Below are 21,438 nucleotides of genomic sequence, written 5' to 3'. Positions count from 1 at the left end.
CAGATGGCTGGACAGATAGAAAGAATGCAAGTCAAATCTGTACGAAATTATTTTCCTTTACGTGATGAGAATATCACAAGGTCTGTATGAAGATGGATTGCAATTTGATATATCTTTGAAAAACATAACAACTTTGTGCATCGTCCTGAAATATTTGTATCGCATCACATCCAGTACACACACACACACACCAAATGCTAAAGGTATGCTTAACCGTCACCACGCAAACATGCGAAATAGTGACATTGACAATATCTTAACCTGTTATAGAAGTTCGTATATCTTGATGACAAAAAACGGACTAAAAGTAAAAATATATCTCAGAAGGGTTGGTATGGGTATTAACATTTTTACCAAAATAAAGCAGAGAACGAGGTTTCGAACTTCTTAGGTCATCTTCCGGTTAACAAAGATAAAATTGTTAATACCCATAGCAGCCGTCCTGAGATACAGTCCGTACATAGCATTTGAAACTACTTGGATGCTATGCCTCTTAAATGTTTTATTACAAAATCATCAAATTTTTTCGTGCACAGTTGTCTATACTTTTAATAAAAATACTCGTTTGTGTTTTTAATTTTTTGACTTCCATTCTTCGTCTTTTCATTGCTAATGTATCGAAATACTATCTTATAAATAAACATTATCAGAATCAAATTTTATTTCCAATAAAATATACACGTGCATATATATATATATACACTGCTGGCTAAAATCTTAAGGCCAATGAACATGAAGAAAAAATATGCATTTTTCGTTGTTGGATTCAACCACTTATTTGAGTAGAGCTTCGAAAAAAAAAAGGGAAAAAATAGCATTTAATACGGTAAATGTGAACACAATAAATCTACACCACACTTGTTGACCTTGTTGTAACGTTATAACACCCAGACGACTGAAAGGTTGAGTATGTTTGATGCGACAGAGATCCGAACCTGCAACCCTTAGATCACGAGTAGATCGCCCTAACCACCTGGCCATGAATGTTTGAAAGCATTATATTGCGAAAAAGTGATTATCGCAATAATATTTAACGCAGCATATAAGGTTGTGAAAGAAACCCAATCATAATTTTGAATTTGAAATAGATTTACATCGTGAATCACATAAGTGACAAATGTAAAAACAAACTAAATAATAGTTACTAAATAGAAAAGTTGAATTTTATTAATAATTGACGTATCAATTTCTCCGAGTAAAAAAAAAAAATCTACCTCAATAGTGTACGTTCGAATCTGTATTCCGGATAATTGAAGAAACTTGCCAGTAAATTTATTTTTAGATTTAATTTGTTTTCAGTCTTACAGAATGAATAAAGACTACTTCAAAAGTTATTTACTTTGTGTGGCATGTGATAGTGTAGCCATGATGTTAGGGAGTAAAAGTGGAGTTAAGAAACTGATGAAAGACAAACTTCCTTCGGTAATTGTGTAGCACTATGCTAATCATAGACAAGAACGGTTGGTCGGTGGCACTGTAATAGAAGTCTTAGGAACCAACATATTTAAAGTGTTTATTGATAAACTTTATGTTTTGTATCACGCATCGCCTAAAAAGAGCATAGAACGGAAATTGTGCGCGAACTTGTTGGGTATTCAAATTTTAAAAATTGGATGAATTTTAAGCACTCGATAGGTGGCATCTTCTATTTCGTTCAATTTTAGCTGCTTGGGAAACCATGAAAATGTTAATGCAATATTTCGAAGAACCATGACTGAACAAGGGAAAAAACATAGCAATGTCCATACGAGTTCTTAGACTGGCGTTATTATGTTTACGATTGATCCCACTATCAGTTGGCAAAAGAGTAGCCCATGAGTTGGTGGTAAGTGGTGATAACTAGCTGCCTTCTTTCTAATCTTACACTGCTAAATTAGAGAAGGCCAGCACAGAGCCTTCCTGCAGCTTTGTGCACAATTGAAAACAAAACAAACAAAATAAGGGCTTTCTACGAAAAATCGTAAGCACAGAATTTCTACCGGATCTAGGATTGATATGTGACGCTCTTTAAATATTATGAGTTCACTTTGGAGTTAAAAGAGCGCAATATAGACTTACTTGCGCAAAACAGATGAAAAGAAAAAATCTCCTGCACAAAATTTTGAAGACGAATGATTCCATGCCCGTATTATAAAAATTCCACAGCAACTCTTTACTTCTGGGGAGTTTCACTTCACAACAAAGATTGCGCAAGGATCTTCCGATTAATCCGAAAATGTTTTTTTTTTAACCAAACTTTGGAAAAAATCGATCGAGAATAGCTTGCTTGATAGCGATATAGCACAGCATACATGCGAGTTTGATTAAAAACATTGTCCTGAAAACGATGATGCTCATGCAACACTAGGTGAAATGAAAGTCAGAAAATTATCAGTAAGAATGTAGCAAAATGAAATATGTGATTCGTGGATTTCGTCATTATTTGATCGAAAAAACGTTCTGTAAATATTGCATCATTTGAAACACGCTACAGAATATTATTTCCATTTCTCCAATGAGTGTGAACGAAGGTATTCGTTGATGAATTTTATTATCATCCCTGCCAGAGATTCGTTGATGTGAACTACCGTTTCGGTACATTTGCTAATTAAACTTTTGGATGGCTCCTTCATGCTTTGACCGAAAAGAAAAGAAAAATGACTGGCATCTTCTATTTCGTTCACTTTTAGCTGTTTGGAAAAACAATGAAATGCAGTATTTCGAAGAAGCGTAGCATGATTCAACAAGGGAAAAAACATAGCAATGTTCATATGTTTTGGTTGTTCCGAAAATGTCATTCGGCCCGAGACACTAAAAGTAAGGAACTGAGGGATAGTGTATCAGATACGAACATGATGAAAATTCGAAAGTTTCTATACAACTATAATATGTTTCATCCTTTAATTTCTTGAATATATGAGTACCGGCACAATTTTTATTTATAAAAACTAATAACAGTGATGTAACAAGTGAATTCCGGTTTATTTAGTACCAGGTATGTGACAAGCGAATTCTTGTCTATGTGGTTAGAATTATGGCAAATGTATATGTTTCTCCACTGCATGTAATTTGACTTATGTTTCCTTATTTATATATCATATGTTACACAGCTAGTGCTTTGTTAGTTTTACAGAACCAGAGAAAAAATTCTGAGTTATAAAGTTCAAGTATTTTCTTGTAACTAGCAACAGATGGAGCAGCACTACTAGAAGGAATGAAACGTACTTGCTGTTAAATGTCGAGTAGTAGTAACACCTCCACTGTTCATGCATACTTAAAAGATCAATGTAAAAATTGAAACTTTCCTTCTTAAAACATTCATATGTTAACTCAATTGTAGAAAGGAGGATTATGAAGAGGCTACACAGTTTTATATGCTTCAATATTTTGACAATAGTATTACATATCTCTTTAAATTAACCACAATATGAATCTTTACATTAATAATAAAAAGAAACGAGTTATTTTTTTAACAATTTCACCCAAACAAATACAATAAAGTATTTGATTCCTTCAACATTATACAAACTTAATTCACAATTGCTGGCAGTCCAACTACTTTACGACTCTTCCTTGAGAACTTCTGTTGGATACTATATGTATAAGAATTGTAAGTATTACTGTTATTTAAACATTGTGCACATTCATAATATAACAAAAATATGCCAGATTTCAATTGAAATTACCCATGCCCTTGCTTAACAACAGTATACGACAGCATTTTTCGCATAACATATCAATAAAGAGGGTTAAAGTTACATGAAAAAATAAAAGCGCTACATGAAAACAAAATTCAGTGGTATTAAAGCAAGGTAGTTTCAGAATAATAAGATGCTATAAATGTCATTCATAAATATTCAATAACATCAACTGAAACAAACGAAGAAGTGTATTTTCTATCTTCAGAGTTTTCTGGCTGCTAAACGGTCAAAAATAAGGGTAGCCACTTGTGGACTGATTCACATATTCAGTATACCTTACCTCCATGTTTTAAGCACCCTATGTGCTTTATTTGACACTTCACAATAACAAAATAGCAACTAACTAATGAAGAGTATACTATGACACTGTTACATCCAATCATTACTCCAGAAAGAGCTCCTGATGATTATAAGTCAAAATATTACTTCAGGAAAAAAAAAAAAAAAGTTCCTGGAAACTGGTTATTCAAGTCTTATTCAGAAAGAGGTCCTGGTGATCGGTATATAAATCACTTTATAAAAAGCTCATAATGATTGGTTACCCGAGTCATAACTCTAAGAAAAAAAAAAGTTCCTGGTAATTGCTTATCTAAATTATCACTCCTAAAATAGGTCATGCTGATTGATTATTCAAGTCTTCAAGGCAGAATAATCTTTTGATGACTTATGCCATGAACGTTGACTCAGAGACAGTACATTACTGTGTCAAACACAATCAGCAAACTGATCAAAGACTTGGGACTCTAATATACAATGAGTCTATAATGTAAAAATGATGTTACCCTGGTTAACAAAGCAACTGTGAAACACTGCAAATGTGAGGTACATAAATAATTAATCAGGTGAATATCTGCACCAAAACAAAAGGTAGTTGTGATACTTCTCATATAACTGTTTAAAATACTGACTCAGATAGAAAGAATTGAACTTGAATTTATAAATTGCTCAAAAACGTGATTATTAACATTGGTAAAAATTGTACCCACATTTGGGTACATAAAGGTCCAGTACAATACACACACACACAAATGATTAAAATTACCCATTACTTTTTCTACTCATTAAACACACATTATTTATTGTCATCTGAAATAGTTAAAAGAGGCATTCACAAATTATGCTCCCCATATTCATTTGTCAGAAGTGTTAATAACTAACCATACTTAAGTGTTTTTTTAAAGACTACCAAATACCCAAGTGCTATAGCTTAGGTGTAGTTTTTTAAACTGATTACCATGAAAACACAACATCAAAATTTGTCTATTTCTATAATAATTACACTTTACAAACACTACTTTCCACGTAAAATTACAAGTGACCTAAGTTTTTGTTTAATTATGTTTTCCTGAAAAGTGTTTTCGTTACATTCAATAAACATTAGGGTGCGTCAAAAAACAAAAGGTTGTGACACCTTTGTGGCTCGCTTATAATTTGGTTCCATTCAATGAAAAAATATGCTAGCGTAAAAATCAATCCAATACATTAATATTTAGGGGTTGCGCAATGCGCACAAAATAACAACGTGCTTCCGGAACCAAACGAAAAGTTGGCATTAGTAAAAGGCTAGCTTCGGCTTTAGACAGAACCTAGATCAGTGACCGAAAAGCCGCGCAAATTTTACTTCCTTTTGCAGCTCATATTGGACATAAGAAGATTCTTTCAGTGCCCAAGATTGATAGTGGGAATGCAAATTCAGTAGCTTCTGAGATCGGATCAGTTTTAGTAGAATGGAATGTAAAAGACGGAATTAAATCGCTTTGCTTTGACACCACGGCGACCAATACAGGATCAAAATCTGGCGTCTGTCTGAGGATTGAAATGTTACTTGAACTTGAGCTCTTGCACCTCGCCTGTAGACATCACATTTTGGAGATTCTTCTGAGTGCTGTATTCTCTACTCTCGTGATAGAGACATCACAAAGTCCAGATATTACTTTGTTTTTAAACTTTAGAGATTGTTGGCCTAAAATTAATAAAACTAAGTACATAACAGCAGTAGAAGTAATGCCACTCCGAATACAGCCTTGGAAGGATGATATTATTCAATTTTGTCAGAATCTCCTTCAATCTCATCAACCACGGGACGATTATAAAGAGCTCTTGGAATTAGCTGTCATTTTTCTTGGATCTCTTCCACACGGACGTTCTTCAGTTTCTTTCCGTACTTCTGGTGCTGTACATCGTGCACGATGGGTGGCTCGAGCAATATATTTTCTAAAAATTTGGATGTTGCAAGAGGAGTTTGGTAGACTGCAACCACGGCCTGCTTCATCTCGTGTTTCATTTGACGCACATTTCTGCAGCAAACTTGGCGATTTGTGTGTTTTTATAACTAAACATTACTTGCTCTCATGGTTTACAGCTAAGGATGCTTCAGTGGCAGCTCGAAGGGACCTTACACTACTCAAGGAACTTGCATTACATGAAAATCATATGATTAAGGAAGTTGGTACAAAGGCAATGAATCGGCATTTATGGTATTTATCTGAGGTTGCAGTTGGGCTTGCGCTCTTTGATGACGGTGTAACGAATAGCGACAAACTCAAGATGGTCTCAAATATGAATACCGTGAAAGGATCTCCTAGGCCAACTCCACGTTTAACAGTTGATGCTGCAAGCAATGCTGTTTCCAGAAAACTTCCAAGATTTTTTTACCTCGGCAACGAAGACAATTTTCTACCATCTGGATATTAGTAGCGCATTTTTATCATTACCACCGAAAGAGTGGAGCGCCTCCGAAGAGTACAAACAAGGAAAGGACAGAGTAAAGAAACTTTTTGTGACAAATGACGCAGCTGAAAGAGGAGTAGCTTTAATTCAACAGTTTACGGCAAAGGGCCGCTACCATGAACGAAGATCAATTTCAGTACATGATTCAGGTGGCAGAAGAACATCGGCGAACATAATGCGAAGGGGGCAGGCAAGATAAAACTTCAATGAAATAAATTTTTCTTTCAAGTTTTTATGTTTTTGCTAATTATATAATCAATAAATATTAAATAATTTCTTTAAATACTTTAATTACCATTAACAATGTAATGTAGGGTAAATTTAAGTAAAATAGTGAACTTTGCGAGGGATGCGCGACCCCTAAATACTTGGCGCTTGAAATGAAACTTTGTCTATGTTCTTTTCTCATGCAGTGGCACAACTGAGCAAAAAAATTGGGACATTTTAATTTCTATCCTTTATCCGCTGACGCACCCTAATAAACATGGATCATTATCATTACATCAATAATTATGAACTAAGAGTCAACGAATCTATGACAGCTCACAAAGGAGTTGAAGGTAAGTGTTTAAAAGTGTAGCAACTGAAATATATTATTGTACAATGCAATATAAAAGTACTTTAAAAAGATGATATTTTACAAAGTGGTCTAAGAAGTTTTGAGACTAGAACTAGCTGGTCTTCAAAGTTGGAAAAAGGTTGGGAACCATTAGCCTACACAATCATTTAAGTCTATTTATTAATTACCCTCACCCTTTGAGGGTATTGCAATCAGGGCTGCATGTCTGTGTTTCTGCACATATCTCAAAAATTAATAGACCAATATACCTAAAACATTTACACAAGATGGGAAGTCAGTATAGGACAGTTCTCCTCAGATATTGTCTACATCCAAATCCAGATTCTGGATCATTTTGGAGCATATTTTAAAATAATGAGATGTGGCACTTTCACTGTTTTTGGTTAATGACTCTGTAAAGGTAATTGGATTTGTATCAATTTCATAGGCACATTAAAGAGTGGAGACTCCTCATCATACAACAAAATATGACCTGGACAATATATAATTCTGGATTTGAGAAGGATTTTCCAAGTTTTTGAAAGTGAAATTTTACATTATCATGCAGTCTCTAAAGGAAGGAACAGGGAATTAATATATGGTCTCTCCAATTACTCCTTTTTATTGTTATTATTGGTAAAAGATAAATTACCTTATTCCTACATTTTGACTGCTTATCTGCTGCAGTCTTCAGGGGAAGATGTGCTGTCCACTCAACTGGACTCTCATCTTTGCTTATCCCATCTCTTGCATCCACATATAGTTATTCTTCCCAGGACTTTCCTGAAGATGGTAACAGATTAGAAGCCAAAGCTTACAGTATAAGCTTAACAGTAAATAATATCTAAGAGTAATGTAAACAACTTACTACTAGTTAATCACTAATCAGACTTAGGTAACAGTACAGATTGCTAACCATGGCTATGACTAACAGCTTATCACCATAAGTTTACATAATACACAGCTGCTTTAACAGAACAACATTTCTGATCTGACATCATAAGGTTCTTGTAAGCATTTAAGTCTTGAACAGGGTTGTTTATATGCAGGATTACACTACCATAAAGGTTGGAGCTAAATACTGGCTCCATTCTACAACTCAAGTTGGTAAAAACTGTCTTAAGTATGTCCTATGTATTATTTTGAAATGCATGAAAAACTTCACAGACTTCTGCATTTTAAGGTTTAAATGTTTATTTTTCATTAAAATTTTTTTTTCTTTCATTAATTATTTTGTTCAGATATTTTGTAAAAACATAATAATATTGACTAATACAAGCTCTTTTCTGCTAAATGAACACTATTCTACAAAGATGGGCAATGATTTCTGTTTATTTTTATTGTTCTAAATATACACTTAAGTATTAAATATTAACATGTTAGACAATCACATTCCATCTCATTATTTAGTATTTGATATTCTGGTTATGAAAATAAAATATGTGTATATATGTATATATAGGCTTTTGTAATTCATCAGAGTATTTTTTTTAATGTTCTTAAAATTACAACTTTTTTGTATCCTCTAAGCTTTTCAAGTATTAAGTTCAGTAGACAAGCCGACTGAAACTATATTTTAGACTGATTTAACCATTTCGACACAGTTGGCGACCTCAGTTAACTTGAAGGCTCAGCGTGGCAGACGACCTTCCTTTATTCTCGTTATTCTTATGTATTGAATTTAACATATATAGTATTGGGTACAATCACTGAATATTTCAGGGACTTTTGTTGAGTTATTGCCAAGATATCATGCTTTTAGTACTGATACCGTAATTAGTTGAAGTATCAAACATATATATATTCAGTGCCATGCCAAACATTAAAAGTTGTTATTCAGTGCCGAAAGGGTTAAACTTTTCTTTAAATGTCCTTTTTTGAGTGTCACAAGCACAAGTTGGAATATAGTTGATTAACTACTGCAATACATTTATCTGTATCTTCATTTCTATAATGGTGTTTCTTATCAAGATATATGTTTCAGTGTTGTAAACCAAAAGAAATTAATTTTTGTGGTGAAATAAAGATAATATAACTGATATTTTTGAAGAGATTCTGTATATACAGACATTGTTATTATAAAAAAAATACTAACAGCTTTCAAGGAAACACAATGTGTTTCATTACAGTAATTTTACTGATTAAAATATATCCCACATAAAGCTAACTTAAAGACGTTACTCAAAACTGCCACTGCAACAAGTAAATACCACCTGGCTTCACTGGTCAATACTTATTATGGGAAAAAACAAAGCTTATTAAATATAAAACATATTTGGAATAAGTTATTTTCCAAAACTGCATGAACCAACAAATTTATAGAATGTCTACTTGTTGATGCCTAGATATTTTCTTTTTAATTTTGAACAAACATACTAATAAAATAGGAGTTGACAACAGATTTCATGCAAGCACATAGTTTCTTTCTTTTGTGCTTGGACAAGTCAAATGTTGCAGTACAAACAGAATATAGCTTTACAATAAATTCCTTGTTAGTATATTCTGTTTCCTTTTTTCTTATCTGGACAACTGGAAATTAATGAGTCTCAACTGAATACAAATTTACAACAGGTCCCTTGTAAGCATATTTTATTTCATTTTTTGTTGCTCAGACATGTAAAAATGATCAAGTCTGAACAGAACACAGGTGACAACAGATTCCTTGTGAGCACATTTTGTTTCCTTTTTTTCTTTCCTGGACATGTGGAAATGACCAAGTCTGAAAAGATACAAGTTTACAACATATTCCTCGTAAGCACATTCTGTTTCCTTTTTGTCACTTACCTGGATGTGTGAATACAAACAAGTCTGAACAGGATATGAAGTGAGAACGGATTCTTCACAAGCACATTTTGTTTCTTTTTTGCTTACCCGGCCATGAGGAAATGACCAAGTTTGAACAGAATACAATTTGACAACAGATTTCTTGTAAATATATTGTATTTCCAGTTGAAAGAACAAAGTTTGAAAAAACTCAAATTGACAACACAATTACCGAAAAACACATTTTGTTTCCTTTCTCTTATTCATACCTGTGAGCACAATAAAAAATCTAAACTTTTACTAAATTTTAGTCAAATCAAAAGAAAAACACAGACAACATGTAATTATATCTATACATTGAAAATAAAAGTCAATAGCTCATGATGTGTTCCAAATAAGTTAGAAGAAACAGTGCTTGTTCCTCAGTAATATAAATGTTTGCCACACTAACCCTTCTTTCCAGTTAAGTTTTAAATTAGGAAAACAGCTACTGAAAACCACATTTTCTCCAAGATCTTACTTTAACTCAACCCAATACTAGTTAAAAAAAAGATGACAAAAAGTAGATTTCTAATTTTTAAAAATTGATGTCTTGATTCCAGCAATGTTGGCATTTAATATTACATGCCACAAAAATGGGGGTACAATGCAAGTTAATGTCTTATGATTCTCTGGAGGTTTTAGTTTGTAAACATTTGACCAAATACACAAATCACTCTGATCATATATTCATTCTGGTTTATGTGTATTCATAATATCAGGGCTTGCTGGTTTCAGCATAAACAGGTATCTCCTAAAACATGGTGATAATGAATTAATACTAAACATCAGTTAAGAAGCACTAGAGCCATGAACAAAAAAAATGTGGATTCTTTCTTTCACGTCAAATAAAGCCGATGAAAATCATTTGCACCAAACGCTCCATTACACTTGGGACACTTCCGCTGTCTGGTTTCATACCGTGTCTTCAGACAATCAAAACAGAATACATGGAAACACTTACTTAAGACAGCATCCTTTTTCTTAACTTTACATGAAGGACATGTCAGATTTTCCTGGAAAAAATATTGCATTTTCTTAATCTCCTTTAATTTCACAAAACTTACTGTAGCTTTTATCCTAATTAATATCTTACCTCATATATCTTCTTAATTTCAATAATTTAGTTTGTGAAAATATATTAATACAAATCTGATTTAAAATAAATATTTAAATTAGAAGTACAAATTTATTTTTCTATTGAAGTGACTGCTTTTAATATTTTCTTCAAAGAAAAGATTTAATTAAAAATAAATATAATTTCATAGAAATTCAAGTTCTATTTAAAATTATAGAGTAAAGTGGCCTAGAAGTTACTTGTCAATGTTAATTAATTAATCTGAGAACTGTATGTCAAACACTAAACATTAAGGTTACCAGCAATGGTTGTGAATCCCATGTAAACATGTTCCTCACCTGATGAAGAGTTCATAAATATATAATACAAAAATAACCGAAAATATTTTCTATTATTAACAGACAATGAAACCTAAATACAGTATAACAAATGTTTCTGGTTTATAAAATGTGTCGCTAAGTAACACAAGTCAATATCTTTCTACCCTTACAAATAACAAACTGATAAAACAACTGTAATCTGTCTTCTAACATATGTTAATTTGTAACACAATTCAAAATCAATTTAACATCATGAGTGAGAAACTAAAATAACAATCGTAGTCTGTTTTTTAACATATATTGCTAAGTAACACAAGTCAAGGTTTATTTGACCTTAAAAGCAGTAAATTAGCATAGCAACTGTAATTTGGCTATTAACATATGCTATTAAGTAAGAAATCAAAGTTTAGCTGATCCTACAAGTAGTATGGTAGTATAGCAAGTGTAATCTGGTTTTTAACACATACCAATAAAGTAACACAAGTCAATATGTATTTAAACGTTTAAGCATTATACAAACACAAACTGTGTATTAATACAGAAAATGTGGTATGGCCAACAACAACTTTGATTAGCAAAAAGTCTTGATATGTCTGGCATTATAATCAGTGTAGTAGCATAGAAAATGTAGTTCTGACAATTAGCATCTGATAAGCAACAAGTCACAATGTATGTGACAATACAACCAATGTACTGGCACAGAAAATGTGTTCTGCCCAATAAAAAAATGCACATACATACATACCAATATGTAATACAAGTCATGCTGCATCTGATATCATTAATAGCCTTTTGGACACGGTAAATGTGATTTGGTCTCTAGCACATTCTTATAACAAACAGAAGACACAATTCATCCTACATTTTAGTGTATTATTACAGCTACAGACACTTGGCCTGTAATACTAAATGAAACGAATCTTGATATAATTAATTATATATCATTCCATTGAACTTTTCAGTTTGCTTTAAACTACAAGATGACTGGTGCTTTTAGATATCTAATACATAAAATTAATGATAACTAAACTATAATACAAACAACTTTAAAAATATTATACAATGTTTATAATGTATTATCACATAACCCATAACTCATCCTTTGGTATAAGCTTTTAAGTGCTAGATTGAAGCTGGAAGATACAAGTTGTACAAAATGAAATGACAACAAGATGTTCAATGAAGTAATTTTTAATTTCATTGAAAATATAAACAACATAACTCCAAAGACAATCACACTCAAATCTACCAAATTGTGTAAATAAGTGAAAATTATTTCTAGAGTATAAAGAATTTTAAAAGGAAAAGAAAAAAAAATCTTACTTTATACTCCCTAATTTCTTCCATTAAAACTTCATCAGCTGTTGTAGCCAGCTCAAACTTTTTAGCTCTTTCAACCTTCCTTCTTAGACTAATAATTTCTTCCTATTTATAACAAAAATGTATAAATAGAAACTAATCACTTGACACAAGCCTAAATAAAGTTTTGTTCATTACACACATTAGTACACTTAAATGTTTTTCACTTACAACTACCTTTACTTGCAAGCTTACAGCAGCTATGCAAGTTCTAATATTAAATCTCATCAGTAAGTATTATCCTAATACAATGGCTGAAGAATACCGGTAGCTCACTACTGGTTCTCTTGAAAAGTTTGTTTCAGAACTACATGCTATTAGATTGTACAGAAATAAATGTTTGAATTCTCACAATGACATTACAAAGCTAATAACTAAGTAACTGGTTTAATCCAAAGTTTGTTGCTTAAAAGGTGTCTTAATTGTCTGCTGTTTCAATCTACTCAGAGTAAGTTTTGCAGCCCCCAAGGCAGCATGAACAAAAAGGACTTTCATCTGATTTTCCTCTATGAACATCAAACTTGGACAAAAAGCTACCAAAACTACACAGAACATCAACCAGGCATTCAGACATATACCTGACACTAAACGTACAAATAACAGCACAATATATCTTTAACATAGAACATCGATCCGCTCCCCAACTGGTGGTAGAGAGAACACGGAGGATGTTTAGTGCTCTTGTGCATTCGACCCGTAGCTGCTTTAAGTGTGGTATAAAGGTCAGCTTACAGTGAAAGATAAGCCCCAAGAACTTAATCTCAGGGACCACTTGCAGCAAAACTTCACCGATATGCAGTTCAGGATCAGGGTGAATACCCCGTTGGCAGCAAAAGTGCATGCAAACGGTTTTAGAGAGAGAGAAATTAAAGCCATTTGCTTTGGTCCACTTCAGTGCACGATTGAGAGCAGTTTGTATTTGCCGCTCAATATATCTCTTGTTCAACGACTGAAACGAGATGTGAAAGTTGTCAACATAGAGTTCGTTTGCAACAGTGAGAGGGAGTTGTTCAGTGATGGCATTTATACTGAAAAGTGTGACACTCAAAACACAGCCTTGAGGGACCCCAAGTTCCTGTAGAAAAGATCTCTTGCCCATTAAAAATTTTTTAACAAACATCGGTAAATGACAATGTAACCCATATGTATGGAGGTCTCGCAAAACACCATACCTCCATGTTGTGTCATAAGCCTTCTCAATGTCACAGAATATTGATACAAGATGTTGGCATTTGAGAAAGGCTTCTCCGATTGATGTTTCACGTCAAATTAGGTGGTCTGTGGTGGAGCGCTGTCATTAGAACCTACACTGGGTGGATGAGAGGAGATTGTTTGATTTGAGGAACCAAACAAGACGAGCATTAACCATCCTCTCGAAGGTCTTACAGAGACAGCTCATCAAATTGGACGGTAGTTTGAAGGAATCTTGGGATCTTTCCCAGGCTTACAGAAAGGTCAGACAATAGCCAGGTGCCAGGCATTAGAAAACATTTTCCTGCCAGATCCAGTTAAAAACAATTAGAGGAATATCAAGAGAAGCAGGAGAGAGATAGCACAGCATGTCATAGTGTATATCATCAGGTCCAACAGATGCACTGCCAGACCGATGAAAGGCCATTTTCAGTTCCACCAGTGTAAAGGGACAATTATAGTCAAAGAGACAGTCAGTTTGAAAGGAAAGAGGTAAACGCTCTGCCTGAGTCTTGATGGCCAAGAAAGTGGAGGAACAAGCAGAAGTGCTAGATACCTAGCAAAAGCTTTCACCTAGAGTATCGGCGATACTCCATACATCAGCTACCTCTTGGCCATCAGAGAGAAACAGAATTGTAGTGCCCATGAACCTTTCGAATTCTGTCCCAAATGATCTTGGAACTGGCGATTTGAAAGTGTGGGATATCTACGAAAAGTATCCCAGGCCCGTTTTTGAGCCTTCCGTGCTAAGTGGCAAGCAGAATTCCACCAGGGACGAGGATATCGTGGAAAACGTGTCAAGGATTCAGGAATACACAGAGCAGCTGCTTGTATAACACAGTCAGTTACCACTGCCACACAGTCGTCTGTTGATGGCTGACTCACGATGGCAGGATCAAATTGTGTGAGACCAGTGAAAGTGGACCAGTCTGCCTGATCCAGCTTCCACCAGGGCACGCAGGTAGGGCAGCATCGACCACGGACAGTCTCTCTCAAAAATATAGGAAAATTATCACTGCCTAGTGGATTATTGTCAACCGTCCATGAAAAATGGGAGAATAATGAAGAGAAGCAAACTGAGAGATCAATAGTGGTAAAGAACTGACTAGGTGTGTGAAAAAAAGTAGAAGAACCAGTATTGAAAAGACAAAGATTGTGATCAGAGAACATACGCTCTACAGAGTGACCCATCCTATCAATAACAGCACTTCCCCAGAGAGGATGATGTCTATTAAAGTCCCCCAGGATGAGAAAGGGAGACGGCAACTGTTCAATGAGAGAATGAAAGTCTGATTCATCATAGGTCTATCCAGGTGACAGGTAGAAAGAACAAACAGTGATGGTATGACCCAAGGAAACACGGATGGCTACAGCCTACAAGGGTGTGTCAAGTGGCAAACACAGGGTAGGCACATGCTGATCAGCCAACAGTGCCACCCCTCCATGTACTCATCCATCACACAGCCTGTCATTGCTGGACAGAGAAAACTGTCGAAAGGTGACTGCATTGGCAGGTTTCAGAAATGTTGCTTGTAAGGAAAGACATACAGGATGGTTGGAAGGAATTAGTGTTTTGATGCCATCCAGATTAGAATGTAAACCTCGACAGTTCCATTGTACCAAGGTGGCCATTTTTAATGACAGGTAGGCAAAGTGGCTGGAGAACCCTTCTGTTTACTACCATGTCTTTTTTCCTTACTGTCCTTATTCGGAGGAGGTCTATCAACCTCCATGGATCCTGCCCTGGGTCGATTGGGCAGGTCTTTGTTGTTGGAAAGGGGATTCCAATGACTGAGGACATGAACGAATGATTGTTTTGCATCTTGGGGTGGGAGAAAAAGATGTATCTTAAGAAATGCCTGTATTTGAAACCAAAGGATGTGGATCTTGTGGTTTGTTGGAATGTATGGGCGTAGAAGTTGATTCATCAAACTTTTAAACCATGGAGGGCAAAAGGCTTTTAATATGTTTTGAAAATGACTCTCTTGAAGGCACAGAGAGATCTGTCTGCACTCCCACTGTAGTTGTGGAACGAAGTGCAGCAGCATATGTCCGAGATGGAGTGGCGAACAGCAACTTCCGAGCCTCAGGATAACTAATGTTATGGTTCGTTTTCAAACGCTGCACCTGTTTTTCCTCCTACCATTATGGGCAAGAACAAAGGTAGGAAGGGTGACAACCATTGCAGTTGACACAACGTGGGTCCGTGTCACACTCATAAGCATCGTGGGCCTTGCCACCACAACGAACACGTCAGGGAACCACAACATTTGAGTGGCCGAACCTCTGACATTGGAAATATTGGAGAGGGTTTGGAATGTACGGCTGTACTCTGCAATTTAGATAACCTGCCTTTATGGTGGCAGGTGCACATGGTGATGTAAATGTCAAAACGAGGATATCTGTCAGCAGTGTAACTCCATCTTTGCGAGTGGAGATGCGCCTCACTGCAGAAACTCGCATGGAGAAACCAGCGAGAATCTCCAACTTAGGGACGTTCTTCAAATCCCTTTGAACAATAATTCCTCTTAATGAATTCAAGGTAGCATGATGGGTAACCTCAATAGGTACATCCCCAATTGTCTTTGAATTCAAGACGAGTTCACTGTGTTGGGTTGTGGATGTTTCAAATAACATGTCTCCAGATCGAAGCTTCTTTATTGACTTAGGAGAGCCAGCATGACCCTCTAGTCCCTTCTGAATAAAAAGGGGGACATTTGCCCTAAAGGTTTTTCTGAAAGAGAATGTAATATAAGAAAATGAGGTACATGTATTACAGATGTTGAAGATTGCTGCTCAGAGTTTTCAAGACATGGTCGTTTACCTATTGACTGTTTTTTCACTATTTTATTAAAATTTTTCATAGGAGGATCCATGAGAAAAAAGGAAAATTTTGGTACCCACTGACCCCACCCACCATGGAGCCTTATGAGGGGATGCACTACAATGACATGCAAGGACATTGCAGCAACGCCAGGGTTTCGTGAGCACTGTACCCAAACACCAGCATCAAACACAATATCCTCAACACCTGTTGAGAACTTCCAACACTGGTACTTGGTTGACTTTAGCCCAAGTGGACCAGCCGATTAGCCCAAGGGGGCCACCCATCTACAGGAATTCAAGGCCAAAGTGGTGTGTTAGGGTCAGACCCCTCAACCACCAGGATCCTCTCCTCCCCTTCACGGGTCACCACGCACGGCAAACACGTGGGTGGATGTTTAGATCTCAGAGGAGGTAACCAGAAAGAACAGAACCTTCCCTGGGAGGTCCCCTCACCATGTAGAGGAATCCACACCTGGGGTTAGTGCTAATGGATTTTCTAAATTTTCTCTAAGCATAATAAGGCACAAGAAAGCCCTGCAAGAAAACTGTACTACGTTACTACAAAATGGCATGAATTCAAGCTTGTTACTTGAATACAAGTGTAGTTTGATTGTGTTTTAGCCAAATGCTGTTCTTTAATTTTGGTTATCATGGTGTGATATAATGGTCTATATTGCAACTTCACAAATTAATAGGATAATGATTTAAACTAAAAGCTCTTTTTCTGTTCTTCTCACTGGTTCAGAAAAGACTTGTACATAGATTAGGACAAAATGATAAAGTGTGTGTGTTTTCGTATAGCAAAGTCACATTGGGCTATCTACTGAGCTCACCGAGGAAATCAAACCCGATTTTAGCATTATAAATCCATAGACTTACTACTGTACTAGAGAGGGGCAAATGATAAAGCATAGCTTGCTGATATGCTGATACAAAAAAATCTTGCTTTATTATATTATATTTGAATTATGATGTTACAGTATAAAAGGAAATTTTTTCCCAGAACAAGATTAGGTAAATGTAGTTCATTCTCCCACCATGGGCTCCTCAGTCCCACAGTAAAATAAATCATACATTTCTGTATCAGTACCACAAAATTCTGCTACAATTTATCAAGCTTAGTAACTAAGCTGTACTTGGGTCTAAAAAATATGAAACGTTTCTTATGAAATTACTTCACAGAGACTTAGAAAACTACTAGGGAGGTATTTTGCCCTTTTGATTGGTTATACACACATCACTGGGTGAAATAAGTGTACATTAGCAAGTATTTTCAAAGATGAAAGAAGTGGGTTGATTTAATAAATATATTAATATCTCAGAAAATATAAGAGATAGGAGGTTCTTATCTTATATTCTAGCTTGTGAATACTAGGAATTTGAGTGTCTAATCCATAAGAAACTGTACGTTTTGTATTTGAACATTACAATCATGTAATCTGGGCCACATGACACACAAAAATTGATACCTGTGTTGTTTTCACATATTTACTTTTAAATTCAAAAAATTAAACATCAACTAATGTATAATACTAAAATTTGAATTGTAATCTACAATTTGATACCAAACTTACTGACATATATTTATAAAAATATAGTTAAATAAAATTTTAAATGTAAGTCCACAAATGCGATGACATGGCATTTGACCAAAAGCATAGGAAGATCTATGCCAGTAGAGTTAAACTATTTAGCATGTGATCTTATCAAGATTCATTTCATAGACAAAGCTGCTGTGTTAGACAATGATTGGGCTAGGATTTATTGGCCCAAGCAGCTACTTTAATGGACAAATATGGACAAATAAAACCACCAAAAAGAAATATATACATATTCCAATGAATATAGAATGGTTTTAAAACTTTCTACATACACATTAACTTGATTAATAATTCAAAGAAAAAGTTATCTTGCTTACAGTTTTGGTATGGTTAAATAAAAAGTTATTTTTACTGTATACAAGTGATTGTAAACATCTGTAGCTAAATTATATTGTTGCTTTTTTGCACACAAAAGGCCCCTTCAAAAACAAAATGGTTTATACATGTCTTAGACTGGTTAAATGTTAACATTTTCTAAAACCAAAAATGTTATTTCCAATAATACTTATCTCCAACTCACACTACAGCTATTACTTGACTACTAGGGTTTCTTCCTTTGCCCATCTAAACATAGGTCTGATGTTTACTCACTTGCTCCAGTCTTTTTTTATAATCTGCTTGCTTTGGAAATGTCTATCTTGTGACACCCTCCACCTATGTCAATGCACCCTCTATTCTGGTACTGAACTTCATTCATGTAATATCACTTTTTTTGAGACTGATACTTAGATGGGCAAAGAAAGAAATCCTGGAAGTAATAGCTGCAGTGTAAGGGAAGATAAATGTAAAATAGAAGTCCAACACAACGATTACCTGTAATCTCCTAGTTTTAAAGGCTTCCTGTTGAACCGCACTTGTTTTCTCTGCTACTGTAGTTTGAGCTTCTTTTAACTGTCCGTGATACTTCTCTAAGTGGAGTTTTAAGTCTGCAGCTGATTGGGCACTCTCTATAGCTTTTCTTTTATGCATCTCCATAGCTTGCTGACGTAAGCTAAAGAGAAGAATATTTAAAGATAAGAAGGACTGCTTGGCTTTCAAATGAAGACAAAGTGCCATTACGAAAGATCATTACCATAACTGCAACCATAGACCAAGTGAATATCTCTTTTTCTCCATAGAAACATTAAAAAAAAAAAGTCTGTACATAGTCAGTTTGACTATACTACCAGTTAGTCAGAGTTTTATCAACAACAAATATTTCACAATTTAACACATTGTCAATGAAAACCCTATTAGTCTTAAGCAAGATAGGGAATATTGTTGAGTTTCTTAATCCATAGTTGTCAATTAATAACTTTATGCACAAAAACAAGGAACTATATGTATACACTCATAAAAATGTGAAGAAACCATAAGTTACTTTGTGAAATATGTATTAATAGAACATTTGAGGTATGCTAAGTGACTATACGTAACAAATTTAATGTAAAAGTAAATAACCTGTTAACAAATATTACAAAATTTCAAATACTCAACAATTAAAAAAAGAAAATCCATAGTAGTGCAATGTAACATTGCAGTCTCTGGATTATAAAACAAAACAAACCCAGTGTTTTAGAATTCCTATCACTCATATATAATATTTAAGTTTGAATTGTAATCTACAATTTGATTCCAAACTTATTTACATAAATTCAGAAAATAGTAGTTCAATAAATTTTGAATCCCAGTCAACAAACATGATGACATGGCCTTTTACCCATGACCCATTCATTGCAAAAGGGTTAAATGACAATAACAAACATGAGTGCACTAATTGAACAATATAAAACAAGAGCAGTTCAAAGAGATTGTAAAACTTCATACTGCAGCTCTTTTTAACACTGCATACATTTATATTGGATAAACTAATATGTAAATCCAAATCATTTTCTGTAGTGTTATGAGAAGCCTCAACTTTAAGGAGCCCATGAAATGTGGTACAAACACAATTACACTTTTCAGAGTTATTAAGTGAAAACTACAAAAATGCCCTATCTCCCTTGATAAAAAAAAATACTTCAAAGTAATCCAGAATCTGGATCCAGACCAAATTTTAAAGGAATGTCCTATATTGACTTTCCATCTTCTGTAAAATATTTGTGTACAACAGTCCATTAATTTTTGAGATACACATGTGGAAACACACAGACATGAGGCTGATTGCAATACCCTCCCCATGTGGAAGGGAGCAAAAAGTAATAACAACAATGTACAATTATTGAAAGAGAGTGGTTTGACTGATTTAACAGTAATAACCTATTAAAAATAAATAATTTAGAGTAGCTAATAAAAAACCATTATTTACATAAGTCTGGATAAATTACAGTAAATAATTGGAACAAATAAATACTATTCATCTGCTCAAGAATAAATGAGTAACAACAAAGATACAACAGAATTATTAATATATATTTGGAAGACAAATCTTGTAAAATTCAGAAATGTGGCTTCACCTATACTACACCTATTTGAATAAAACAAATCTTAGAAAAACGAAAAAGCACAAATCTACCTTTAAAGTTTAAAGATTTCTGTTTGCTTTTAACTTTGGAATTCATTATTCTTTATTAGTCCTCACTTCAATATATGCTAAACATAAAGCAACAACATTTTATTAACCAAAAGGATGATGATATTACTACTTTAGCTGAGATGAATTATCTTTTTATTGATTGTTTTATTGATATAGTGTTTTATGACACAAGGCAGCTAGGCTATCTGTGCCAAACGTCCAGTAAAAAGGTAAAAATAAATTAAATGTAGTAAAATACATAAAAGGGAATGAAGGTAAAACAAAACATCATTGAAAAACAGAAAAAGTATAAAATCAATGTTGACACCTAGTCTACAATGTTAAGAGAGAAAGCAGAGTAAGAGAAGTTGTAAAGGACTTTCTCTAGCATAATGGTAATGATCATAACCTGCCAGGAAGACTAACAGGTAACTATTAGAACCACCGTCAGTCACCTGAAGTTGGCCTCTCCAGTCCTGGTTCCGGGTTATGTTGTCATAACAGCAATTATCAAAAGGTAAAATAAGAAAATTGTTAAAAGACATATAGCAAAATTGAAATAAAAATTAGCCAAATGTCCTGTAAAAAGATAAAAGTAAAGTAAATGTAGTAAAATTCATAAAAGGAAATAAAGGTATGAACAAAACAGCAATTAAAAACATAAAATGGCATAAAACCAATGTTGACATCCAGTCTATAAAGTTGTAAAGGACTTCCTACAGCAGAATGGTAATGATCATAACCCACAAGGAAGAAAAACAGGTAAGTACAAGAACCACCGTCAGTCACCTGAAGTTG

At 34.4% G+C, this 21,438-nt stretch overlaps 1 protein-coding gene across 21 annotated transcripts in view; it reads right to left on the bottom strand.

Annotated features, from left to right (window-relative positions):
- Positions 1–3,373: 3,373 nt before the first annotated feature.
- Bre1 (E3 ubiquitin-protein ligase Bre1) overlaps positions 3,374–21,438 on the bottom strand; it is a 74,427-nt gene continuing 56,362 nt past the window's right edge. For 17 of the 21 annotated variants that reach the window (XM_076489425.1, XM_076489428.1, XM_076489430.1 and 14 more), the window contains 3 exons: positions 18,960–19,137; positions 12,493–12,594; positions 9,542–10,787 (listed from right to left, as the gene is read on the bottom strand). In XM_076489425.1, coding sequence (XP_076345540.1) covers positions 10,611–10,787; positions 12,493–12,594; positions 18,960–19,137 — 457 coding nt within the window. In that variant the 3' untranslated portion in view covers positions 9,542–10,610. Of the gene's footprint in view, positions 3,573–7,621; positions 7,753–9,541; positions 10,788–12,492; positions 12,595–18,959; positions 19,138–21,438 lie in introns of those variants that run through there. The other 4 variants (XM_076489434.1, XM_076489432.1, XM_076489433.1 and 1 more) reach the window with 2 other exon arrangements.

The sequence above is a fragment of the Tachypleus tridentatus genome, chromosome 2 (genome assembly GCF_004210375.1).
Source record: "Tachypleus tridentatus isolate NWPU-2018 chromosome 2, ASM421037v1, whole genome shotgun sequence".
In the NCBI taxonomy this organism is placed as follows: Eukaryota; Metazoa; Arthropoda; class Merostomata; order Xiphosura; family Limulidae; genus Tachypleus; species Tachypleus tridentatus.
Note: the sequence above shows the minus strand (reverse complement) of the source record. Positions and strands in the feature narration are given on the sequence as shown.